The 27,467-nt window shown below is 39.3% G+C and overlaps 1 protein-coding gene across 13 annotated transcripts in view; it reads left to right on the top strand.

Moving 5' to 3' along the window:
• The window catches only part of BNC2 (basonuclin zinc finger protein 2), a 452,504-nt gene that overhangs the window by 297,710 nt on the left and 127,327 nt on the right, over positions 1-27,467 (top strand). For all 13 annotated transcript variants that reach the window (XM_005581671.5, XM_015437123.4, XM_015437125.4 and 10 more), the window contains one exon: positions 22,685-22,920. In XM_005581671.5, the coding sequence (XP_005581728.1) occupies positions 22,685-22,920 (236 nt within the window). The remainder of the gene's footprint in view (positions 1-22,684; positions 22,921-27,467) is intronic.

Here is a 27,467-nt window from a genome sequence, read left to right on the forward strand (position 1 = left end):
CCAAAAGTCATTTTGAGAATTGCACCAGTTAAAATAAATTATAGTAATATTTACCCGCTAAAAATCCAAAAGCTGTAAGTAGGTGAATTTTAGGTAGGATTAAGGCTACTTTTACCTATTTTCACACCTATCGTTTTGCATGTGAAGTGCTTTGATCAGCTCACCACTTTATCATTTTATTGCATTTTATTACATCATAAATTTTTATATCTTGCTAACGATCCTACAGGAAGCTTAATTGTTTATAGGAACATCTTAATTAACTGGAGTTCACCAGGTTAAGCAGAACACAAATTAAAGGGGTTATAAATGAAATACACTAAACTCCTCTCCTTTTACTCAGGATAAACTAGGAGATTCGGCTGGGTCATAAGGACCCCATATGCCTCAGCAATATCATGTTGATCCTTTCAACCACTCTTCCTTCTCTATTGTGTCATAAATGGTGCCTTCTTCTAACTCCTCTCCCCTCTTCACTGAAGTGTGAAATTGCTGGATAAGTATAGTATTTCAAAGATAACTCTGAATTGTATTCTGGGAGCCCTAAAATAATGTTTATATATCCCACTTCTTACCAGGTTTTGCCTTTGTAGATGTTTATATATCTTCAAAAGCTTCTTGAATTAATTTGTTATTAGTTCGCATATACCCAAAGAATTGTGTAAGAAGTGCTTTAAGTATTACTTCACATATCACCACAACTGGATAGACTTGTAGCCAGTATTTATTAAAAGGCCCAGTAGTGAGATTCCTCTCTCCTTTCAGCTGCTCCCCTGGTACCCAGGGAAATCCCCACTTCGACCTCATGGGCCTCTTAGCCTTCTGTACAGTCAAGTGACACTGTAAATTTAAATGCAAGCCCATCTGATTGAAAGGACCATCTCAGGCCTTAATTCTACTCGCCAGTAAATGTAAAGGCAACTCTAAACCTGGCTGTCCAATAAGGAAGCCACTGTTATGGCTGCGAACACTTGAAATGTGGCTAGTCCAAATTGAGATGTGCTGTAAGTATAAAGTGTACACCAAATTTGGAGCTGTCATCTTATTTTAAAAAGAGTAAAATAGTCATTAAGAGTTGTTCTTCCATTGTCTCCATATTGATAATATTTGTGATGTATCGTGTCAAATATATTTTTAAATGTCACTTTACTTTTTACTGTTTTACTTGAAACTAAAAAAATTAAAATTATGTATCTTGGCTTGAATTTTATTTATTTATTTATTTATTTATTTATTTATTTTTTAGACAGAGTCTTGCTCTGTCACCCAGATGCAATGGTACAATCTCATCTCACTGCAACTTCCCCTTCCTGGGTTCAAGCAATCCTCCCACCTCAGCCTCCTGAGTAGCTGGGACCCCAGGTGTGCGCTACCATGCCCAGCTAATTTCTGTATTTTTTGTAGAGATAGGGTTTCGTCTTATTGCCCAGGCTGGTCTCAAGCTCCTGGATGCAAATGATCTTCCTGCATTGGCTCCCAAAGCACTGAGATTACAGCTGTGAGCCTCTGTGCCCGGCTGTGAATTATTTTTCCATTAGATGTGGTAATTGTAGGCTCTAGGTGTGAGATAATATATTTGGAGAGCTAAAGCCTAGGTTAAAGTGGTTTGGTGGCAGAATAGTTAGAATTGGTGTGAGAATCCTAACACCCTAAATCCAGGCTCTTGTCCCTTGACTCACCACTGTAAACTCTTTCCCAGTTTTTCATCCTTTCACACTTGCTGCACTATTGATCCTGGCCCGTTTTTCCTGTCCCTTGTTCATCAAGAAAGTGGGATTCCCACCCCTTTACTCCCCTCTCCACCACCACTCCCCACCCCCGGAGAAATTAAGTGCTCCCGTCTTTATTTTCTCAACACACTTTGCTGAGATCAGAGGTTTCTGGGTAATACTGATCCTTCCACTAACTTGGAAAGCTCAGGAAGGGCACTTCATCTTTGTGTGCTGGAACCTAATGCAGCATCTCTCATATGCTCCATGGAGCAAAGGTTTATTGAAACTCTAAGCCCATGGAAAAGTCTCAGTCAGATTCCTAATTGCCAGTTGCTTTCCCAGCAGCCTCTTCCCGTTTTAAGATATAAGCACAGCCCACAAACACCTTGTCTTTATGTCCATTTGCGCATTTTTCTTTTCCAGTTCTCATTCTATTTTCACCTTCGCAGTTTCCCTCTGTCTTCAGACAACAAAATAAGTGAAAGGTAAGTGGGAGGTTTTGGTAGCACGAATATCCAGGAAGTAAATTTTAGATAACTTAAATTTGTTTAATCATTAACAGATGTTGGTGTTTTTGTTTTATTCAGAAGATAAGATCTTGAGTGAAATACCTTCTACTTTCCAGTTTTTTAATATTCCTTTGCCTGCAAAAATCTGAGGGTAAGACATTACCCACCCGCCTCCTTTTGGCTAATGATGTTTTCCACTATCAGTAAAAATTAAAAAACAAATCAACCTCTAACATAAAAGAAAACACCTGTTTGGCTTGGAGAACTTGGCTAGGGAGGTCTTTTTTCTGACATGCCAAAAGCGACCATCACAGGGCCCCTTAAAAAAAAAAATCATTTTTTTTCTATATTTCATGTGAGCATTGGCAGAAACTCTGACAAGCAGTTCTTCATATTTTATTATGTTCTTGTCTGCAGAATCTCTGTCAGGCAAAAACCTTGTCAGCGGAAAACCTGTCGTAGGATCAGAGGAGACAAAAACAGGTGTCACACAGGCAGTCAAAACTGAAGGAAAAAAAAGATTAGGCTAAAGAGAGAGAGGCAGACAATTACATTAATGCCATTGCTTTTATCTTATAGATGTGTGTTATTATCTCGGGGTGCTGAGTGCGCAATTGCCTCAAAGAAAAGTAGACAGGAGACAAGGGGAAACTTGATAGTTATTAACTGAAGAGGCAGTGTGTCAAAGCTGGATGGGGTTCAAAGTTTTGCGAGGGAAAAAAACTGCAGACAGCAAGCAACGGCTGTGTGGTTCTGCTTTCGGCTACATAAACTGAGTAGCTATCTAACATTTTCTAATCTAACATTTTCTACTTGGAAACAGATCATAGAAAGAAAAATTAATGAAAGATTTCATTTGGAGTTTTTGGGGTATAACATTTATCCTATATATATGTGACTGAATCATAAAACCTTTTCTCTCTTATAAAATCTTGCTACAGTGTGAGACATGGTGAGGCATGAAGACAGGCATTTGTCAGTTCAGCTGTGTTGTTTGGATATATTTAAAACACCTATTATCAACACACTTTTAATTTAAAAAAAGCTATTAAGAAGCCCTTTTACTAAGTGTGAACATCTGTATGTGCAAGCTGTAAATTAGGAGATCACATATGTGTGCCTCAGTCAGAGACTAAATGAATTTGGCAAGTGTTTTCTATTACTGGTTTTTAAATACAGTAAAATATCTAAAGGAAAAATTGCTACATTTTATACTTTGTATTGACTCTTTTGATTGCGCCTGTTGGTACTGATTAATTGAAGTTATCTAATTAGAAATTTTCTAATTAGAAATTAGGGTTACTATCATGATCAAATTAGTAGACAGAATTCAAAGCACTAACCAGTATCTCCCCTCTGTTTCTTTGTTCAGATTATTTCAGGAGATGTCACTTCTTTTCTGAAAGTTTGCGCTCCATTAAATATGTGCGATGGTATAAAATACTTTCGTTTTGCCAATGGTCTAAATCCCCAAAGAGTTTTTGCCTTGTTGATGACTCATACATGTCAAACAGCCCACTAATAGAGAATGGGATGGTAACTTCAGGTTTCCCGATCCGCTCAATCATATGTTGATCACATTAGTGGAAAAATCAGCAGATACTGCTTTAGTGCTTAACATTTTCTACTCGTTCATTTAAGATTTCGTTAGGTTAGACTTTTCCTAAGCCCTAAGACTGCCCTCTTAACCCATTTTTATGAGCAAATCTTTACATAGGGTCTTTTTATCCCACCAGTTACTGATACAAAGCAGTTTGATACTTGATATATGCATTAAGCAAATCCAGCAATCCAGAAGAAAACACACATCAGTGCCAAAAGTGTGTGTGATAGCCTAGAGATTTTAAGGGATTACAGTGGGGAAAAAGGATTGATTATAGATTTAGAATGAGATTTCAGCCTGAATTACTGGGAGAAGGAGGAAAAAAATACTTGTGACACAAAGGTGACATTCATTTTAAAAAAAAAAAAAAAAGTCAACTGAGTATAATAATTTCTTTCTTTTAGGTATTTCCCTACCAGATGCTGGCTTTTTATATCACGACTCTCTCTCAATTTTGAAATATTTTTTCACATGCGATAGTTTAAAGCATATGTTTTATCAAATAGTAAATATGCCTTGCCTTTGTACTTTTTGCTTAACGAAATTCTTTTTTTTTTTTTTTTTTTTGTTGAGACAGAGTCTCGCTTTGTCGCCCAGACTGGAGTGCAGTGGCCGGATCTCAGCTCACTGCAGGCTCCGCCTCCCGGGTTCACGCCATTCTCCTGCCTCAGCCTCCCGAGTAGCTGGGACTACAGACGCCCGCCACCTCGCCCGGCTAGGTTTTTGTATTTTTTAGTAGAGACGGGGTTTCACCGTGTTAGCCAGGATGGTCTCGATCTCCTGACCTTGTGATCCGCCCGTCTCGGCCTCCCAAAGTGCTGGGATTACAGGCTTGAGCCACCGCGCCCGGCCATGAAATTCTTATATAGATATATGCTCCTTTAAGAAAATTAAGACTTTAAAGTGAGTAACTGGGGAGTAGGGTGATTATTTTCTTACAGAAGAATTCATATTTTTGTTTAATAAAAGGATGTACGTAGTTAATTCAGGTAGCAAATCTCAATAGTTACTTTTAAAACGAGATATGTTTTATAGTCAGTGTACTGTGTATTTAATCCATTGATATATAAACTGAATAAAGTAGGGTTTGTGTAGCCAACTTTCAGCTGGCAGTGGCAACTGGAGATTGGATAGAACAGCAGCAACAATAATAATAATTTCCAAACCTGGTTTCAGCAAGTAGATTCAATTACTAAATCTCTTCTTAGCTCTACTGTAAAATTTGCAGATAAAATTTTCTCTTTGCCTGTTACCACCTTCATGTGGAGTTGCTGCAAAAGAGCACAGGCATGCCCCCAAAAGTGGGCCATGTAAGAAAGAAGAAGCAGGAGAATAAGTATAATCAAGGACCTGCTTAATCTACTAGCCAGGAGAGAGAGCTTCTGAACAACCGAGTGGTGAAATATTTTTATGTGTGCCTCACTCAGACTTTAATGCTTTTCAAAGTCTGTTTTGAGGACTTCATTATGCATAAGGCCACGGGGGCAGATGCCAGTCAGTTTCAAATATTGGCTGTGTAGTCTCAAGTGGAGCTCAGCTTCTACCTGGGACTAATTGTGGGTGTTTATATGTGTGTGTATATCCACATACCCTGAAAGCTACATGTCGACTGAGGTTGATTAAAATCCATAGGACAATGGGTCTTATTGGAACTACTTTTGTCCCTCTTCCCTCCCTATAGTTTGGAATCACATTCGTAATAAACCATGATAGTATTTATACATTATCTCTCATGTATTAAGAGAAAAGAAAAAAAAATCAGGGACCATAATTCAGATAATGTATATAAGGTATGGTAATGTAATGAGGATTTGTAGAGGTTCAGTGGAGTTTTTTCATTTTAAAAAACACTGACACACTATTTGTTGAAGAAAAAAAAATAAACCCTTTGTACATAAGGGTTGACAGTTTTTATCACCACACTTGGGGATCAACTCTTTTAGCTACATATCATTCATTTTCTTCTTTTCTTAAAAAAAAAAAAAAAAAAAAAAAAAAAAGCTCTAGAAGCAAGCCTTCTCTCTCCTTGGTATTAAATATCCTAATTAATTCAACCTTGACAGTTACAGTTAGAAAGTTGTGACTTAATGGAGCACGAGTTATTTTGTACTTAACTTGCTCCCAATTACATAGTTCTTTCCCTCAGAAGTAGTGAATACAATGTGCAGATCTAAATACTACTTTAAGTCATAAGAAATTTTTTTCTTAATCACAATTGTTGCCTGCCTTCATGATCTCCTGATTCACTAAAAAGTTTTAATATGTCATCATTGCCCTTTATTAATGTTCTCCCCAAGTGTTAAGGCTTTTATTAGGATCTAGCTTACATTCTGAGAGTAGGCCAACTTTTTGCCTTGAGCCCTGATACTCTTGCCTGGTAAGAGAGCTGAGTCTTGTAATGGGAAAGGATTGATGTGATAATGATTCCAAAGGGCCCCTTTATGAAGAAATTCTAAATACGCAAAATCCCATTAAACCTGTGGAAGTTCATGGGCTAGGTACATTGAAATGACATATCATTATATTGGGTATAGTGTGCTTATTATGAAGTGCAGTATAATTGAAAATTATTGGTTGTATCAGCAAGAATGAAGAGCCACCACCCTCATAAATTCAGAGGTTATGGCCTAGACATTTGAAGTAGGAGTGGTAAAAATATTCTGTTTATAAATAATCAAAACTTTCAAATCTGACCCCAGAAATTGCTCCAATAAAAATCTCATCGCTAACAACTTTTAGAACTCTTAAAGTAATCATGGAAAGAGTTTCATAGACACAATCCCTAAAGACGTGTGTTAAATGTTAATCTATTGGAAATTAAAATAGTAGTCTAGGATCCAGAGTTCCTAAAAGCTGACCATTTGATGCTTGTAATTTGGAATTCTAAAGGGAGTTGAGGCAAGAGACCCGGAGTTCTCGAAACAATTAGCCTTGTAATTTAAGGCTCACTTGGCTTTCTCCCAAAATAAAAGAATAAGCCTTCTTTTTTAACTTGTAAAATTACTTCAAATTAGCATTAAAATTTTTAAAATATCCAGGGCAGGACTGAAAATTAGTGAAATAACAGGTTTCCATTTAGACCCTTTTCATACAGATTTTTAATTGTTTTATTCTACAAAGTAGGTGGTTTTGAAAAAATCATTCTACTTCACATACTTCTTATCTTAATGAATGGCTGTTAGCTTCACACTGCCATACCTGAACAGCTAGATGGACTCCACTGGACCTCAGGACCTGAAATAAGCATAGTCCTGTGGAAACCACCTAAGTCACTTGAATTTGACTTTTAAGGAAAGTTGTGTTTAAAAAAAGTTGTGGAAAACTAAGAACTATAAACTATCACTGAGAGCCAATTTTGTAGGATCAGTGAAAAGCACTTTTATACTCTTACATTAAGAAAAAAAAGTATCTGAATATGTCCTTATTTCTGCGACCTTCACAGAAAATATTGGAAGTGAAGTCTGTAGAATTACAGGTTTGCATTTATTTTAATTTATTTGAAGGTTTGAGGAGCAATTCCTGTTACTTAAAATAGAAATAAAAAATTGTTATTCACATTTCATGTGATAGATGTGTTCTTTTATAACTACCCCTCACACACCCCCAGCACTATTTTATACATTTGAAAACTGAATTTTATATAGGACATTACTTTGTTCTTTAAGTTAGCAGTATAGTTAAAAGTACATATTACTTTACATTTATTACCTATTTTGCATTATGTTTTATACTCATTTTACATTTATATTACATACATTAATGAAACACAGAATTCCAGCTGTTGTCCTTATGGCAATTCTGTTCCCACATAAATGAGTTTTCTTCATTCCTACTCAAGTGTCATTTTGGGGTCCTGTGGCTTAGCCACCATGTTCCTTTGGAAAACTGTAGATCTTATCAAAATGTTTATTGAAATTATATCCAGGCCTCAATTTCTCCTTTGTTTTATAGCCGTAAAATTGCCAGTTTAAGCTTCTGTTTCTAGCATTTTGAGGAAATCCAAGTAAATTATGTTCCATCAGTAACCTCATTCACATTTTAATAAGCTTGTATTGTATGAATTTGTTTCCTTTTTTCTAATATCCTTATCTTGCAGTTAAAGCTTTTGCTTTTTCCAGATGAAATTCTCTATACTAAAAAGAGGTTAATTGACCCTTTGTTTGTTTTTCCTCTAGGCCTTTTACAAAATAAAAATACTTGTTTCTTTATAGATGCTCTTCTTACAGTCTTACTGTGTGACTGTTCTCTGACCCCTTTCCAGGGTCTATACTACACCTTTTTCTATAGCTATAAGGCCATCAGTCTAGCATATTGATCACAAAGCTAGTGATTTGTGCTACTATTGTGGATGATTTTCATAAAGTCTGTGTATTATGATTCAGTCTGTGTACCTTGCAATTAAGATTATTTTCCTTAACCATATTAGACTTCTATCCTGCTTTTCTACTAAAAGTGCATTGTAATCTCCCAAATAATACTTGACCTAGTAAGAAAGAAAATATGACAAGTTGACTCAGGATTCCTGCTTAGCTAGCAGCACCACCTTACCTTCTAAATTGCCTTAATTACCCACCTTCACTTAGTCTGTGAGGGGGTGCTGTCAAGGACAAAAGAAGGGTTGAGAAAGGGGCATGGATGAAATGAAGAATCTGGTGGCATGGTGGAATCATACATTTACCCTTCCAGCAAAAATAGAATGGCTTTTTATTCTATTATATACACTTAACTGTGTTCATCCATCCAACAATATGATTACTCAACACTCTTGAGTGATTTTGTTTCAGGTATGGTTGCTGCTCAAAATCAAGGTCTTGAGATAAGTAGGAACAGAAGTGATCACAGGAAATGGTAGAGTCCATTTCCTCTTGTATGAGGAAGCCTTTCTAGGCTTCATAGAAAAAGAAAATAGAATATAAATCGAAACTGGAGAGAAAAGGTAGTCAGAGGAATTAATAAGAAAGAAGAAAGACACTTGAACAGCGTTGAAAGTAAACATTCTGAGAAAATACAGCTTTATGGATGGAACCTCGCTTATCTTTCTGGCATCATCTTGGGTTCTTCTCTTGTTCATGTCCTAGCTGAACTGGCTTTGCCTGGAATACCCGAATCCCACCCCACTGAAATTATGTTCTCATGTCACATACCCAGTTTGTAATTTTGTGTGTTAATGTATTTTTTGTTTGTTTTTTCCTTTTTTTTTTCTTTTTGAGACGGGGCTCATTCTTTTGCTTAGGTTGGAGTGTAGTGGTGCGATCTTGGCTCACTGCAGCCTCCACCTCCCAGGCTCAAGTGATCCTCCCATCTCAGCCTCCCAAGGATCTGAGAGTATAAGTGCGCACCACAGTGCCTGGCTAATTTTTGTATTTTTTGTAGAGACGGGGTCTCTCCATGTTGCTCAGGCTGATCTCAAACTCGAGCTCAAGTGACCCACCCTCCTCAGCCTCCCAAAGTGCTGGATTACAGGCATGAGCCACCGTGCCCTGTAATTTTTAAAAGTCTGTTTCTTCACTAGTCTATTAACTTCAAGTGGGCCCAAATCATATCTGTTTTGTTCTTCACTAAATCTCTAAAACTTAGCATGGGACAGAAAATACATTTAGTGACCAAATAGTAAAGTGCTAGTAATATGTGAAAGCCCTGTGAACCTCACTTTGGGCAGATCAGAGGGCCCATATCAGAGAGTTAGTAGGCTGGAAAGTAAATCAATCTGTCCAAGGTCTTCTGACCCAGGTTAAGGATTTTGTGTGTGGGCGAGAGAGAAATGGAGCATTTATGTGTGTGAAGAGGCTGAGGGCATCACTGGAAATTTTGAACAGAGAAAAGACTTACTTGAAGCAGTATTTTGAGATGATTGACTTGGTTTTATTTAGCATATAATAGGCCAGTGAGAATAGAGAGAGACCAAATCAGTTAGGAGCCCTTGTAGTAATGAAGTTATGAAGGACTAAAAGCCTGCTCTAAAATGGTATAAATTAGACTAGAAAGAAGAAATTGATCCAGGAAAGACCGCAGTAGAAGAGTTTAAAATGATTAAGGATGACGATGACCTAGGGAAAACAAGGGACACTAGTCAGAGATAATTTTGAATGTTCTTGCTAGATAATGTTAAGGGAGACAACACCGCCACCAAGATAGAAACTTTTATCTACAGTATGACCTCAACTGTATAAAGTTATGTATTGAAAAAAGTAGATGTAGATACATCAACATATAGACAATCATTGCTTTGGGTGGTGGGATTATGGATAATTGTCTTTTTGTTTTCCTTTCTCTTGAATTTAGAACATTTTCTCAATGAGCACCTGTGAGAAAATGACACACAAAAAAGTCTGATTTCAAATATTTTGGCCTAGTTTCCTGGTTCTACCTTTCACAGCAAAAGGAGTCAAGTGTGTGTTTGGAGTTGAGCTTGGGGAGAGCTAAAATTTAAAGGTTAGGGATCATCTGCATAGTGTAGGAATAGTTGGATTCCTAGGGGCAAATTATCACAGGAGGGCAGCTGGAGAGGCAGTTTGTCTGGAAACCTGATGTTTCCTCTGAATCTCGGTTGATTTTGCCTCCAGATCTTCCAAACTGGAAAATCCCAATCATTTTGTAACTGTGCCTCATCTTCACTACAAGCATCTGTGTTTCCTCCTACTTCTTAGCTTGATCTTGATTCTATGCTTTCTTCTCCTTTGTCCTTAAATTAAGATTGTATTCTTCAAGTCACTGGCTTGCTTATACTTAAAATAATTTTTCAAACTAAAGACTACCCTAACATTCTCGTATGCTAAGTTACTTGCCAGTATCTTACAGCAGGTAAGTGGCAGAGCTGGGATTAGACTCTGGCCCTAGAGACTCTGTCTTTCATCTGGAAGACAACAAGCACCTTTTAAAAACACTGGAAACGTGAAATCGTTGCTTTCTGTCATTATTTTTTAACCTTAACCTGTTGTTTCCAATCCTTTTCCCCCAAATAACATTACCATAAATGTTCACTGGAAAGTCTTTTATTACTCAACTTAACATGCATGCCTACAATGAAAATTAATAAAATATCTAGAAATAGAAATTTTATTTTAAAAATTGTCATCACAGTAATAAAATCCAAGCAATATAAATATTACAAATTTTAAAAATTTGTTAAACATAAAGTGGATTTTTGTTAGAAATGTATCTGTCAGTGAAATAGATGGGACTATAAATTTTTTTCTTCTCAGATTAGTTCATGTATCCATGGATGAATAGTACTTATTACAAAAAGGAGAAAAGGCACACTACCAGTTCTATTCCCAGTTTCCATTTCCACAGATGTAACTGGTGAAACATTGGTTCACGTGAATACATGGAACTAGGAGGTTTGTTACCACATTGTCATTCATTTCTTAGAAGTCATTTCAAGTTATATGCCAAAAATTACACAGCGCTTGATTGGTTTGCTAAAAGCAAAGAAATTGAAACCATCCTATATATTACTCAGATATTGCTACAGTCATTTCTTTTTCAATTTATGGAAAAGGGCATTAAGAAATTATATCAAATAATGATTTATAATTTTTTTTTTGGCTAGATACAGGGTTTCGCTCTGTTGGCCAGGCTGGTCTCAAACTCCTGGCCTTAAGTGATCTGTCCTCCTAGGCCTCCCAAAGTACTGGGATTACAAGCATGAGCCACCAGGCCCTATACAATTAGTTGTTAGTCTTCAGTTTAGAGGCATGTTGTTTATCCATGTATACACAGAAAAGATTCAGAAAATAAAAATACTGTATTAGTTTTTAGTTCAAATAACTTCTGCAATTTTTTTTAACAAAATGCTTTTATCTTACTGTTGCAGACGTAGCTATCTTTTTTTTTTTTTTTTTTTGGAGACGGAGTCTCATTCTGTCGCCCAGGCTGGAGTGCAGTGGCCGGATCTCAGCTCACTGCAAGCTCCGCCTCCCGGGTTCACGCCATTCTCCTGCCTCAGCTTCCTGAGTAGCTGGGACTACAGGCCCCCGCCACCTAGCCCGGCTAGTTTTTTGTATTTTTAGTAGAGACGGGTTTTCACCGTGTTAGCCAGGATGGTCTCGATCTCCTGACCTCGTGATCCGCCCGTCTCGGCCTCCCAAAGTGCTGGGATTACAGGCTTGAGCCACCGCGCCCGGCCGTGCCTTAATTTTTATTAGAAAAAGCTGAGTTCACATTTCAGTTCGAATAAATGCACTTTGAGAAAACTTATTTAAAAAACACATCAATAAGTTATGGAATGCATCTTTTATGATACGTTACTGAAACAGTCCAGAATAAAATGTGGTGCTGGTAAAATTTATTTGTTCAGCTTATAATAGACATGATATTTCTCATTACTTAAGTAGTAATTATGTACTATAATATATAACTTATTTATGAAATGAGAAGTATGTTAGAAGTCATATCACTTTGATAAATGCGGTTCCATGTGTATCACACAATTTAGTGTTGGACTTTAGTAAAAAAAATTAGGTAAGAGTAGTATATAAAAATATTTATCAGTTTTGCTAGGTATCATGATCAGACTGTTTTTATATGCTTAATGAAAGAGGAACTTACATACTTGCTAAAAATTAAGTGCTTTGACATTTGGATTATAATTCTGTTATTTTTACTAGCAGTATGTAGAAGGTATTCAAAACCTTTTAAGATGAAAATGATGATTAATGATAAATATGGTGATATTATTTGATTATGTAGGCTATAACTACCTTACTAAATGATAAACATTGTTTCTGAAAGAAATTAGGTAAAATTTCTATCTACACCTTTTATTCAGTGTATTCTACAAATTTTGTAGGGACAGGAAGATACTCAAACTAAATTTAAAAGAGTAGGCATCCCTTAATTTGCTTAGGGGCTTTTCTTCCCATGTGATGACACCTCCTAGGGATGAATGAGAGTTGAGGATAGTTGAAAAGAATATCTTAGCTTTGGATATGTGGGGTTCGAGGAGGGAGACAATTTTCACTATTGGACACTCATGCTTTGCTCCCATAGGATGCTTTTTAAAGAGCAACACATTATTAAAATAGACAAGAATGTAAGAAGAGAGTTCATTATCATTGCCCATTTTATATGATGTCTAAATTCTGAACACTCCAGCATAATCCTAAATCCTGTATCAGATCTAGCTACACTTTACTCATCTGTGTATAGTCAGGGAAATATGAGCCTTTATTAGTTGTTTTTTTGTTTGTTTGTTTTTTGAGACAGGGTCTTACTGTGTTGCTCAGGCTGGAGTATAGTGGCTCAATCACAGCTCACTGCAGCTTTGATCTCCATGGGCTCAAGTGATCCTCCCATCTCAGCCTCCCGAGTAGCTGGGACCATAGGCATGTGCCACCGTGCTAAGCTAATTTTTGTATTTTTTGTAGAGTTGGAGTTTCACCATGTTGCCCAGGCTGGTCTTGAACTCCTAGGCTCAAACAATCCACCTGCCTCAGCTTCCCAAAGTGCTGGAATTACAGGTGTGGGCCACCACAGCTGGCCTATTAATTCTTTTAATAATCAAATTGTGAATTATTTTAGCACTCAGAAGAGTTTTACACCCTGGGCAAGTGTACCATGTAGAATATTAGCCAGGGTATATACCTTTATTTTGTAAAGAAGGAAGGGTACAATTTTGAGAAGAGAAACAAGAATGGATAATCCTCATGTACTTGGAGGCCCATTCTCAAGCAGATTAGTTTTAGAGTAAATATGGAACTGCAAGATCTGGAAATTGGGTCCCTATGTTTGCGTACCTCATATTCCGAGTTTAGGCATACTGTACTGAGAAGTCCACTGAATTAAGTCATGTCCCAGTGGAGTAATGCAAAAATGCCCTGCTCTCTTCACTTGGCTCTAAGCTGTCCCTGCCCCTGTTTCTATCTCTAATTTTTCATTGTGGTATGTGAGTGGGGGCATATGTGTCATAATCATCTGGGGCAATTGTCAAAGGCTGTGGGTTTTTTTTGTTTGTTTGTTTGTTTGTTTTTTGAGGCGGAGTTTCGCTCTTGTTGCCCAGGCTGGAGTGCAATGGCGCAGTCTCAGCTCACTGCCACCTCCACCTCCCAGGTTCAAGAGATTCTCCTATCTCAGCCTCCTGAGTAGCTGGGATTACAGGTGCCCACCACCACGCCTGGCTAATTTTTATATTTTTAGTAGAGATGTGGTTTCACTATATTGGCCAGACTAGTCACGAACTCCTTACCTCTTGGTGATCCCAAACTGCCAGGCCTCCCAAAGTGCTGGGCCTCCCAAAGTGCTGGGATTACAGGGATGAGCCACCGTGCCCGGCCACATTTTTCAAAGTTAAAACAACCCTCTTACTTCTGAACTTTTCTATGTTAATGGGTTATGGCTTTGTGGCCAAGGTTCATCCAGTACCTTCACCAGCCACTGTTCCTGCTGGACAGGTGTCATGTCTCCCATGTGACAACTATTGCTTAAATTAAACTTTCGCACTCTTACCAGAATTTTACATCTAAAACTAAAAATAATTTTTATCTTTTAATCTTTTGCTGTTTAGAGATGGAGTCTCATTCTGTCTCCCAGGCTGGAGTATAGTGCAGGATCATAGCTCACTGCAGCCTGGAACTCCTGGGCTCAAGTGATCCTCCTGTCTCTGTTGCCTCAAGTAGCTGGGACTATAGGCTTGCACTACCACACTTGTCCTTGCCTGACTCATTAATTTTTTTTTTTTTTTTTTTTTTTTTTTTTGTGGACATGGTTTCACTGTGTTGTCCAGATGGATCTCCAATTCCTGTCTTCAAGTGATCCTCCCATCTCAGCCTCCCAAAGCACTGAGATTTCAGGCATGAGCCACCACACCTACCCATTTTCCTCATAAAATGTTTAATACTTTCCTAATCCTATTAACAAGAAATAAAATTACAAGCTTTCCACAGGTCTTTGCCTTTACAAATAAAGCTCCTTACTTACAGTCTGCTAATATGATCTTTTTGGACTAATTTCCAACTATTTTGCTGCAAGTGTTATATTGTTTAGATAGTCAGTTCCCTAACACATACCCATTAATTCAGTGATTCTCAGAGTATCATCCTGGCCAGTAGCATCAACGTCTTCTGGAGACTTGTTAGAAATGCAGATTCTTGATGCCCAGACCCAGTGAATCAGAAACTCTGGGAGAGGTGGCCCAGCAGTCTGTTTTAACAGGCCCTCCACTTGATTCTGATACACACAATGAGTGAGAATCACTGCCTTAGTTCCGTCTACCTACAGTACTCTCCTCCTTCTTTCTTGCCTGCTGACTTCCGAGTTAGGAGACTGCATTCCCGGCAGCATTGCCCTCTCTTCTGTGTCCCACAGTACTTGGTCAGATCTTTTTTATAGCATTTATATTGCCTACATCTGTCTGCTTTTGAAGGTGGAGGCCACAACATAAATCACTTTTGTATCTGCATACAGCACGTACTTCAGAGATAAGTTAATAGGTGCTGGTGAATAAATGAATGTATGCATGAATGAAGGAGGAGAGCATTTTAGGAGGAGCAGTGATCAATAAGGTCAGCTGCTATGGAGAGATTGTGGAGAATAATGAAGGAAAAAAGCTGTTGGATTTCACAGAAAGGCAGGTGTTGGTGACCTTTGAAATGCTTGCTTCAGCAGAGTGATGGGCAAGTAGCCCAGATTGCTGGTAGTTAGGGACTTCCAACATGATGAGGACTTCCAGGTTTCATATTGACTATTTATTCGAACATGTAGTGAAAACAGAATTTTCTTGAGTGAATTTGCTAAGTGACCTTAGGCCAGTTACCTAGCCTGATTGAAGCCATGACCTCAGAATAAGCGGTAATAATAATACTGTGTTTGTATGCTTTTTAATTGAAGGATTAAAAGAGCTAATAGTGAGCCCCTAGAACAGGGATATCCAATCTTTTGGCTTCTCTGGGCCACAGTGGAAGAAGAAGAATTGACTTGGGCCACACATAAAATACACTAACACACTGACGATAGCTGATAAGCTAAAAATAAATGGCAAAAAAATCTCATTTAAGAAAGTTTATGAATTTGTGTTGGGCCACGTTCAAAGCCGTCCTTGGCCACATTTGGCCCGTGCCACGGTTTGGGCAAAGTTGCTCTAGAATGATGCCTGATACATAGTTGTCACTTAAAGGGTTATTTTCTTTACACTCTTCCTCACCATTATTTTTCCTTATTAATGCTGTTGAAGGCATTCTTCACTCTTTGTAAATTCGTATAAGACGTGAAATTGTGTGTGTGTGTGTGTGTGTTTTGAGGTGGAGTCTTGCTCTGTCGCCCAGGCTGGAGTGCAGAGGCACAATCTCGGCTCACAGCAAGCTCCACCTCCCGGGTTCGTGCCATTCTCCTGCCTCAGCCTCTCAAGTAGCTGGGACTACAGGCAGCTGCCACGATGCTTGGCTAATTTTTTGTATTTTTAGTAGAGACAGGGTTTCACCGTGTTAGCCAGAATGGTCTCGATCTCCTGACCTCGTGATCTGCCTGCCTTGGCCTCCCAAAGTGCTGGGATTACAGGTGTGAGCCACCATGCCCGGCCGTTAAATTATTTAGAATACTCTTCATTCCATTCGTTGCAGAAAGTGTGAATTGCATTCAGCCTGGAACTAACATACTTTTAGTTGAACACTGACCACTACTTTGAAATTACTTTTTTTTTTGTTTTGTTTTGAGATGGAGTCTCACTCTGTCACCCAGGCTGGAGTACAGTGGCACAATCTCAGCTCACTGCAACCTCTGCCTCCTAGGTTCAAGCGATTCTCTTGCCTCAGCCTCCCAAGTAGCTGGGACTACAGGTGCACGCTACCATGCCTGGCCAATTTTTGTATTTTTAGTAGAGATGGGGTTTCGCCATATTGGTCAGGTTGGTCTCAAACTCCTGAACTCGTGATCCGCCCAACTCGACCTCCCAAAGTGCTGGGATTACAGGCATAAGCCACCACACTTGACCTTGAAATTACTTTTTAATCAGCTAGAAAAGTACCTCAAAGGGTAGTTGTAATAGAACTCTTTTAGTTCCAACTTACAGAATGTGACGTCAAGTAGACAGTGAGAAAAAGGTAGAGGGGAGAGGGAGAGGTAGTGGAGGGACAAGGAGAGACAGATTTTGTTCGCTCATGTAACAGAAAATTCCAGGGATAGTACCAACCTCAAAGCACTGCCAAATCTTCTGAATCAAACAATATTATCAGTACTAGATATTTGTCAGATCCTCTTGCAGCCTAGCTCTTCTCCATATGATTTGTATTCTCAAGCATATTCATTAGCTACAAATTTAGAGGAAAGAGAAGAAATTCCCAGTAGTTCTAAGTAAATTCCTGGATTCAATCTCACTGTCAAGACTTAGGTCACTTACCTATTCTTGAACCAGTTGTTACGGTCAGGGTGCTGGAGCAGACTGGTTTTCTAGGCCTGGCTAAGGAATATTCAGTTCTATGAAATACTAGTATTGGCCAGGTATGATGGCTCATGCCTGTAATCCCAACACTTTGGGAGGCCGAGGCAGGTGGATCACTTGAGCCCAGAAGTTCGAGACCAGGCTGAACAACATGGGGATACCCCATCTCCACACACAAAAAAATACAGAAAAATTATCTGGGTATGGTGGCATGCACCTCTAGTCCTAGCTACTTGGGAGACTGAGTCCCTGGAGGTGGAGGCTGTGGGGAGCCGTGATCATGCCACTGCACTCCAGCCTGGGTCATAGAGTTAGAACCTGTCTCAAAAAAAAAAAAAAAAAAAGAAAAGAAAAGAAAGAAAGACTGGTGTTGAGTGTAAGGAACAAGTTCCCAAAAGAAAATGTAGCTTCTATTACCAGAATGAAGGGGAGTGGACACAAATCAGGCAAAAAAATTGATATCAACTCACTATAAAGAAAAGGGCTTTTCAAACGGTACTTCCAAGGTTCGGCCCACTGAGATACTTAAGCAAGTTGAGAAAAAAGGAGTAATACTTGATTGGACATTCTGTAATCTGTGATTACTCCAGCCTCACCTAGAACAGTTTCACTTTTATATATTTTGTATGTGCAACTTCTGGTTAGATTTTGTTTGAAAATGAATCTTTTTTTTTTTTCCTGTGATGGAGTCTCACTCTGTTGCCCAGGCTGGAGTGCAGTGATGCGATCTCGGCTCACTGCAACCTCCGCCTCCTGGGTTCATGTGATTGTCTTGCCTCAGCCTTCCAAGTAGCTGGGACTACAGGCATGTGCCACCACGCTGGGCTGGTTCATGTGATTGTCTTGCCTCAGCCTTCCAAGTAGCTGGGACTACAGGCATGTGCCACCACGCTGGGCTAATTTTTGTATTTTTAGTAGAGATGGGGTTTCCCCATGTTGGCCAGGCTGGTCTCAAACTCCTGACCTTGGGTGATCCACCTACCTCAACTTCCCAAAGTGCTGGATTACAGGCGTGAGCCACGGTGCCTGGCCTGAAAATGAATCTTGGCAATACCATTGGTATAGGACAAATTAGCAATTGGTTAGGCCCATAAAATTAATTAAAGTGGGTGCCATCTTTTCCCACTCCATCCTGATGAACAAGTTCTTGACCTACATTTTCTACAGTGCCATTGGCCTAACTCATATTCCTAACCCTGCAAGATCCAGACCTGCCTCTTCCACAGTCAGATATATGAAGATCATGAAATTAGACAGCAGTCCAGTTCTCACCTTACAGATTTTATGACAATTAAAAAATCATCACGTATCATAGTTCCAGAGGTACTTCCCCAAAAGTTGTCACAACTTGGTGACTCAATATGATCTAGTAATTGTAAAGCAGAAAATTTTGATATATTCAAGAAATTTGGCAGATCATAATCTTTGATGATATGTTTATGCCGAAATTTGCAAGCTAGGCAGTTTAATTTTTTCTGAGACGGAGTCTCGCTCTGTTGCCAGGCTGGAGTGCAGTGGCGTGATCTTGGCTCATTGCAACCTCTGCCTCCCAGGTTCAAGCGATTCTCCTGCCTCAGCCTCCCAAGTAGGTGGGATTACTGGTGTGTGCCACCACGCCCAGCTAATTTTTGTATTTTTAGTAGAAACGGGGTTTCACCATATTGGCCAGGATGGTCTCGATTTCTTGACCTCGTGATCCGCCCACCTTGGCCTCCCAAAGTGCTGGGATTATGGGTGTGAGCCACCATGCCTGGCCCAGTTTAATATTTTTTAAGTCTTCATCTACGGCTCATCTCCTAGGTAACTGCTTCCTAAACCACACTCTTAGAGCTTTTTTGTGATCTACTGTTCACTTCCATTAAATATCTGATCCACATTTTCATCATCATCAGGGCCCAAACAAAGCTGGTGAGGTGTCTCTTTGTGTAAATAAAGTTTGTTTGTTGGTTTGTTTTTGGAGACAGGGTCTTACTCTTCCACCCAGGCTAAAATACAGTGGCACAATCATTGCTCCACTGCAGCCTTGACCCCCAGGGCCCAAGCAATCCTCCCACCTCAGCCTCCCAAGTAGCTGAGACAACCGGTATGTCTGGCTAATTTTTTATTTTTTTGTAGAGACAGGGTTTCACTGTGTTGCCTAAGCTGATCTCGAACTCTTGGGCTCAAGTAATTCTCCTGCCTTGGCCTCCCAAAGTGCTGAGATTACAGGTGTGAGCCACTGCACCTGACCTAAATAAAGTTTTATTGGAACACTAACACACCTAATAGTTTAAGTCTTATCTATGTATGGCTGTTTTCTTGCTATAACAGTAGAGGTGAATAGGTGTGAAAGACAATGCATAACCCACAAACCTAAAATATTTACCATCTGGCCATTACAGAATAAGTTGTTGACCTTTGCTGTATATTTATGTGGTTTATAACAGTTTTTCTACTTTTTTCCTCTTTTTTTTGAGACACGTCTCACTTCTGTTGCCCAGGCTGGAGTGCAGTGATACAATCATGGCTCACTGCAACCTGGATTGCCCCTGGGCTCAGGGGATCTTCCTACCCCAACCTCCCTAGTATCTGGTACCACAGGTGTATGCCACCATGCCCAGCTAATTTTTCCATTTTTTGTAGAGGTGGAGGTTTCACCCAGGCCGGTCTTGAACTCTTGGCTTAGGCAATCTGCTGTCTCGCCTCCCAAAGTGCTGGGATTACAGGTGTGAGCCACCTTGCCCAGCTGTATTCTTCCTTACTGACATATGGTATACTTATGAAGAAGAATCAACTAGTGTCCTTATAATATCCTCAATCTCAGGTGTTCTCAAAAGCATATCTAGGGAAATATTTTTGTTCTATCTGTGCTCTTTTAATTCTCTGACGATTCTTTCTTTTCTTCTCTACCCTTAACAGTTTAGTCCTCTTCATCTTTAAAACAACCGACTTTGGCCATGTGAGGTTGCTCATGCTTGTAATCCCAGCACTGTGGGAGGCCGAGGCAGGCAGATCACAAGGTCAGGAGTCAAGACCATCCTGGCTAACACGGGGAAACCCTCTCTCTACTAAAAATACAAAAAAAAAAAAAAAAAAAAAAATTAGCTGGGCGTGATGGCGGGCCCCTGTAGTCCCAGCTAGTCGGGAGGCTGAGGCAGGAGAATGGCATGAAATTTGCAGTGAGCTGAGATTGTGCCACTGTACTCCAGCCTGGGCGACAGAGCGAGACTGCATCTTAAAAAATAAATAAAAAATAAAATAACCAACCTTTTTTAATGAGTGGGAGGGAGAGGGATTATGGTTTTTTTCACCTACAGTTTGAACGCATTTGCACACACACCTGCATGTACTTAATGCAGAGATGCAAGGTGCCAAGTACACACACAAAAATCAGGATTTTGTGTCGTTTTATTTCCTTTCTACTGAGTCCTGTCAGTTTCATATTTGCTGTTGTCATCGAAGTCTGTTTTGTAAAAAACTGTCTGATATGGTTGAGGAGAGCTGATGAAGGGAAATGGAGGAGGTGCAGATCCCCCCTGATATGGTCACTGGATTCTGTAAGCAGAGCAGCCACTCATCAGGAGGCTGAGTAGTTAAGCTGTACTTGAAGAAGAACAGGAATGGTAATACCCCATTGCTGCCTTTTTGCAGTCTAAATGCCCTGTGGAGTGAGAGAAAACTTCAGTCCCTAGGCTTGTGAATCCCTTATCTTTCCCAAACGTTAAATTAATTTTTAAGACTATTTATTCAAAGTTGACTTAACCACTAGAATAGGGAAGATCAGACAAATCAGCTGCAAGAAATGAAGTATGAGAAAACCCGAACCCTCTGACAAAGTATTCCTGGGAGTAAATGTGTTGAATGAAGCCAGCGGGTAAATGATAAGGGCCTTTACACTGTGGATGTAAGAAAGCAATTTATCAAGAGTACATGAACTCTCTAGTGACCACAAGTCAGGAGGAAATGAGAGTGGAGGAGGAGCCCTGAAAAAATACATGTGAAATACTAAAAAATCTGTGTGCACGCACTTTTAAATTCCTCCATTATTATGCAGTAATACTGGTGTAGTAAAATAGGAGTTGCTGAGAATGCACATGCAGTGTAGCCCATACCGTTAGGGATAAGGTGTTAGGAAAAGCAACTGAGAAAGGCCACAGAGTGGTTTAGAATTTGCAGAAACCTTAGGTACATAACTTAGGTGTAGTTATCACTTGAGCCTAGATGTTGGCTGATACCCATTTGCCTGACTCATGAGGTTAGATGACCATCCTTTGGGCTTATGTGTTCGTCTTGTTTAATTCCTCAATGGGCATATGCATATAATTCTGACAGTTCTGAATGCCTTTTGTGTTCTGTTAAGGAGTTTAGAGTGCCTCTCACTCATTATCTCACTAATCTTTGCAGCAGCTCTTTAAGCCCTTCAGATAAGACAGTGTTATTGTTTGAGAAACTGAGGCAAAATGTAATTATATTATCAGCAATTGGGTGTGCAGCAACTCAGATATGGATGGGGACTAGAATTTATGACCTTATTTTGGCATTTAGTTCTACAGAAGAGATAGTGTTTTCTTAAATTTGAGGAGAAAAAGCACCCAATTGTTGAAATTTCCATTGTATTGAAAGTTTTGACTCTGAGAATGGTCATCCTCAGCTTTTTCTACTGAGATAACACAGCTAAGATACACCAGAAATTCCCACATGTTGTCTTGTCATTTGTTTCCATTTTCATCTGTACCCTTAGAGCTATTAACAAAGTGACTTGTTATTTCTTTCTTTTTAAAATTATGACTTTAATTTTCTTTCCTTTGTATCCTGAATAAGTTTCAGAAAACATGCCAGTGAACACAAAAGCTATCTAACAGGTGACTAACGGGGGAAATTGGGAGAACTAGGTTTTTGGATAACCCACTATAGCTAATATGACTTGACTTAAATTACTAACCCTCCACACGGATGTCAGCTTTCTTTATTTCCTCCAAATTAGGTCTTTTACCCCTATCGTCTAAAGAACACTCTCTTCCTCCTCAAACCATTTAGGTATTATAACAGGTGAATCTTATTCAGAAAAGTGATAATTGAGCCTCCCTGTATGGCATGAGTTAGGAATTGTTTTGTTTTGTTTTTGGTAGGGGGTGGGGGACACTATCTTAACTTGAGTTGAACCACAGTTCACTTAACAAATCAATGAGGTTTTTAGCACCAGCCACGGTCATTTAAAAACATCCTCAGTGGTTCTTTATCTTAAAGTTGAAGGTGTTTTGTATTTGTTGTTGCCTGCAATTTATAAACACATCCAATTTAAAAAATAGGAAAGAAAAGGGGTAAAACAGAAAGGAGATGTCAGAGAACTATTTTCTTTGCAGGATCTTGCTTAAACACGTATGGCAAACATTCATGTGTAGAAATGGAGCCCTGGTAACTTCCAGCGATATTTCTAACTCCTGTTCTCTCTCTTTATCTCTTTATTCCCAACACCCCCATCTCTGAAACTTTGGCGGGACCACCACAGCCTTGGATAAGCTCAGCACGCAGCACCTGTACCACCCCACCCAAGTGGAGATTGTGCAGTCCAACGTTGTGTTTGACATCAGCAGCCTAATGCTCTATGGAACACAAGCGGTGCCTGTGCGGCTAAAGATCCTGCTGGACCGTCTCTTCAGTGTCCTGAAGCAAGAGGAGGTGCTGCACATACTGCACGGCCTTGGCTGGACTCTGCGGGACTATGTCCGAGGATACATCCTTCAGGTAGGGGGAAGACTTGAACGCCGCCGGTGTCCGGGGCCGGCTCTGGGTGGGGAAGGGTGAGAGCCCTTGGCAAACCTCACAGGAAGGGCTGCACAACCTCCTCTGGTTAAAGTGGTCATTTCAGCAGGCTTGTCTGGGAAGGGGAAAGAAGGAGAGAGACAAAGCAGACCACCATCGGACCTCAGGGTGTATTACAAGGAAAACATGGCCTCTTGACTCGCGTTACCTTTGTTTGCACCTTTTTGAATTTAACTCTTTCTCTACAACATGGGTTTTCTGCTTCTCCAACAAGTCTTATTATAGCCCTATTAAAAAGGAGGGTCCTTTGAGGCGGGTGATGGGTGTGTGAAAATCTGAGATTACCCTGCACTTGGGTTTATTAGGGCTTTGTCTCATACTCAGTTTGCAGGTACGGTGTTTTTCTTGGTAGTCGTTGTAACTAAAGGCACACATTTTACTATTTATTGTTTTTTCAGCCAAATCAAAAGTAGAACTATAATCCATATAAACTTATATAACCAGTAAACCCTCACATCATAGCCTTCAGATTTCTGCATTCTGAAACACACAGACATGGTTTTAGATTTGGTCTTTGCAGAACCTGTTCTTCCAGCCTTGAGTGTCCGTTTGTATCAATGGCACTTCTGATCTGGTTAAGGGCTTTAAGAGTTTTCTGGGAGGCCCACAGCCTTCATGCACCCCCATCTCCCATCCCTCCCTTTCTTCATCTCATTTTTGCAATGTGTCATGTGTCATTTGCATTGTATACTTTGCTTCTGAAATGTGTTTATGGCTGTCTGTCTTCCTACAACCCTTGAGGGGTCAGTGTTGAGAGCAGCATTTTGGGAGACCCCAGGATCCAAAGAGGCTACACTGGATGATGAAGAAATACCCCTCCCGCCGAAGGAGATCTCAATTGGAGAAGGTAGAATCTGAAGCAATTTTTCAAATTTCCCATGAGGATAATACCAGGAGACATGACCCCTTCAAAAACAATTGGTTTTGGCTGTGCCAGCTTTGTGTAGTGCTAGAGATATCTCCACTGTTTATTCCCTGGGCTACTGTGTGTTACATGAAGGGCATTGGCTGCCAGCTTGGCATGTGAGGGGTGGGGAGTCTCAGTCTACCTCTCTCTTTAACCTGGCATCAGTACACACAGATTCTTGTCATTTTCCTGTGTGGTACCTCCAGCTGTTAGCTGTGACAGGAGAGCAATGGAAGGATAGTGAGTAGAAGCAGGGAAAGGTAAGGGAGGTGGAATAACCTGTCTGCTCTCAGAATAGGATGGCATCTTAATTTAGTGTGAATCTCAACTGGGAAGACACAGAAAATTTGGCCCTCAAAAGATGAGATGATGGTGATAATACTAGCAATTGTATATTATGTTTTCAGTTTATAGAGCTTGTTTACAAGCATCTCATTTGACTCAAGATGGGGACATGTCAGTGGGTTAAAGTAGGAAAGTAAGTCTTGGACAGTCAGGGAGCATGAGGGGGAACAAGGTCTAGGAGGAAGGGGCCAGGAAAAATAAATAAGGAACTGGTTTCACAATCCCTGCTTATACTGGCCCCAAGATGTATACAGTGCTACATCTTTCTACAATCATTTCCACAACATGATTATTAATATCTGTTTTGAATGGATTTTACCCTGCACAAAGAGAAAAATCTCTTACAGTTGTTTGTATGGAACTGTTTGCTTGGCTAACAGTCCTTTCTTTATTCCAAACCAACAAGTGTTTTGCCCCAATCTGGTACCATCTTTATTACCTCCCCTATGCTCCTTATACTTCTGTCATTAATATTATATTTCAGTTTCATATGTATTTGTTGCCTAAGATATTTACACCTGTATACCTACACAGAGACACAAGCATATACATTGTATCTTTCTGTCCAAACAAATAGGTATGTGTGGGGCTATGCTGATTTGCCATTTTAACAAAGTTCAGGTAGCACTTTGATAGCAGTAAATATAAAGCCTGATAATGTTTTTGTGTTATGGTCCTATTGTTCTGCCTTGGCCAGTGCCTGTTTTTTATTTTACTTGAAATAATTATTTGGATGTTAGTTTTTCCCCAACTTGTGAACATATCTCTAATGCAAGTACAAATAATGTAAATGTACTCTGTATTTCTTTTTATATGAGGGCCCAGTATTTAGCAGGGGTGTCAAATCTTTGGCTTCCTGGGCCACATTGGAAGAAGAATTGTTTTTGGCCACACACTAACAAAAGCTGATGAGCTAGGGGAAAAAAAAAAAAAAGTCTCATAATGTTTTAAGAAGGTTTACAAATTTGTGTTGGCCACATTTAGAGCCTTCCTGGGCCACATGCAGCCCGTGGGCTGTGGATTGGACAAGCTTGATTTAAAGATAAAAAATTGCAAGAGAAATTAAGTTTGAGAGGAAAATTCAGTAAAACCAGGAACTAAAATTTATAAATCCCTTATTTTAGGGTGAAATATTGCATATAGAGAACATTTTCATTTATTGTAATACTTCAATTATAATTAATTTTTATTATTTTAATATAGATTTTGACAGTTTCAAATTTAATATAATGTTTCTCCAATCAGAGTCTAAAATTGACATTTTGAGAAAACTATAGATGATTTTTACACTAGAGGAATTCTAGGTTTAGTTTCTGTCTTGTTTTATTGGTAGAATTGATGTAATATAGATTTTATTTAAATAATGGTTTTTGTTATTCAGCATTTATAATCTACTTGTTCTTTGTTAAAACAGTTCTCGGTTTGGAAAAAAAGCAAATGGTTCCAGAACACCAAAACTGTTATCACTTATGTAGTGAGAAAATGCTTGTTTTGTTAAGAAAAAAAGAGAGAGACTGTAAAAGTAAACCCTTTTCTTCTAAAGTAATTTTGATAATTGGCCAATATTTTAAAGATTGTATGTGGTAATGATAAGGTGTGCACAAGTTACTTTGAATATAATTGTATATGGCATTTTTGTAAAAGTAGGCTGTAAAATGTGTGTCCGAAGGCTGTGGAACCCCATAATGCACTATTAGTGTACAAGTCATTTTATCTGGCTAAAACTCAATTGTCTTGTAGCCCTCAAGGCATCAATTTTAGCATTATTGCTCTCAACAACAGTATATTGAATATTATGTCAGTTAAAGGAGAATAATTATCAAGGCAGGTTAGGGTGGCTGTTAGTCTTACCACATATTGACTTGGTTAGCAGTTGGCTATAGATTGTGTTCCTGGGCAAATGAAGATGTACGGTAAGTTGAACTAGTCAAGCCAGGGTATTAATTTAACTCTCTGTGGGACCAAGCCTGCATCCTTTATGTGTACACAGCTACTCCTGCCTTCTGAGATACCTCTGAATGTGGAAGAATGACAGTTGTCTGATCTGATTTTGAATTTTTGAATGTAGAGGGAAGAGGGGAGCAGAACTTTCAAAACTGTGTGGTTTATGAAGAGGTTATTATTAGAAAAAAAGAGATGATAGTGATGCTACAGATACATTTAAAAGGCTGGCACATTGGCCAAGGATCCTGTACTTTTTTAATAAAATTAATTTTCACCTTTGTGAGTATCTGTATAATTCACAAGGTAGTCAGTTGGGTATAAAATGCATTACATAACTTGGACTACAACTACTTAAGAAGTCAGGTAATATATAAAGAACTCAATATTCTCCTGTGTACTTACTAAAGTATTTATTCAGAAAGTACAGAAAAGGTAAGTTAGCTCTTAAGCATTTTCCAGACAACAACAAAAATGGGAATATGCAATTAGATGCTAAAATCTAAATACAAAGGAGAATATGATGTTTTTTCTACTACTAAAAAATAATTCTGGCCAGGCATGGTGGGGTCATGCCTGAAATCCCAGCACTTTCGGAGGCCGAGGCAGGCGGATCACTTGAGGTCAGGAGTTTGAGACCAGCCTGGCCAATATGGTGAAACCCTGTCTCTACTAAAATACAAAAATTAGCCGGGTATGGTGGCATGTGCCTGTTAACCCAGCTACTTGGGAAGCTGAGGCAGGAGAATTGCTTGAACCTGGGAAGCAGAGGTTGCAGTGAGCCAAGACTGTACCTTTGCGCTCCAGCCTGGGCATTGTGGCGAGACTCCACCTCAAAAAAAAAAAAAAGAAGAAGAAGAATTCTTAGTTCAAGTCTGTATCTCATGATACATTTATTGACCATGAATAGAAGCAGTTGCCCCCTCTTTTGTCCTTTCCCCATTTTCCCCTCTGTCCTTGACTTAGGAAATAAGAATATAGGTGATTATCGTTGTTGAATTTAGTCATTTAAAAATCAAGTTTTCACAGTCTCTTTCAGTTTGAACGTATAACTGACTTGCCTGGGCTCGTCCACCAGCCTGTCTGTGGAAATCTCCTCATTTGCAGGTGGGTCCTGCCAGAATTCAGAGAAGCAGTTGAGACACTCTGAATATTTAGCTGTGGTGTCAGCAGCCTTATAAGAAAAGCAGTAGAAAAAACTCTATAAGAAAACTCTCTTGTGTCTTACCAGCACAATTGGGACATTAGAAGAGCATTTCTCAAAGACAAATGGAGA

This window comes from Macaca fascicularis, chromosome 15 (genome assembly GCF_037993035.2).
Source record: "Macaca fascicularis isolate 582-1 chromosome 15, T2T-MFA8v1.1".
NCBI classification, from domain to species: domain Eukaryota; kingdom Metazoa; phylum Chordata; class Mammalia; order Primates; family Cercopithecidae; genus Macaca; species Macaca fascicularis.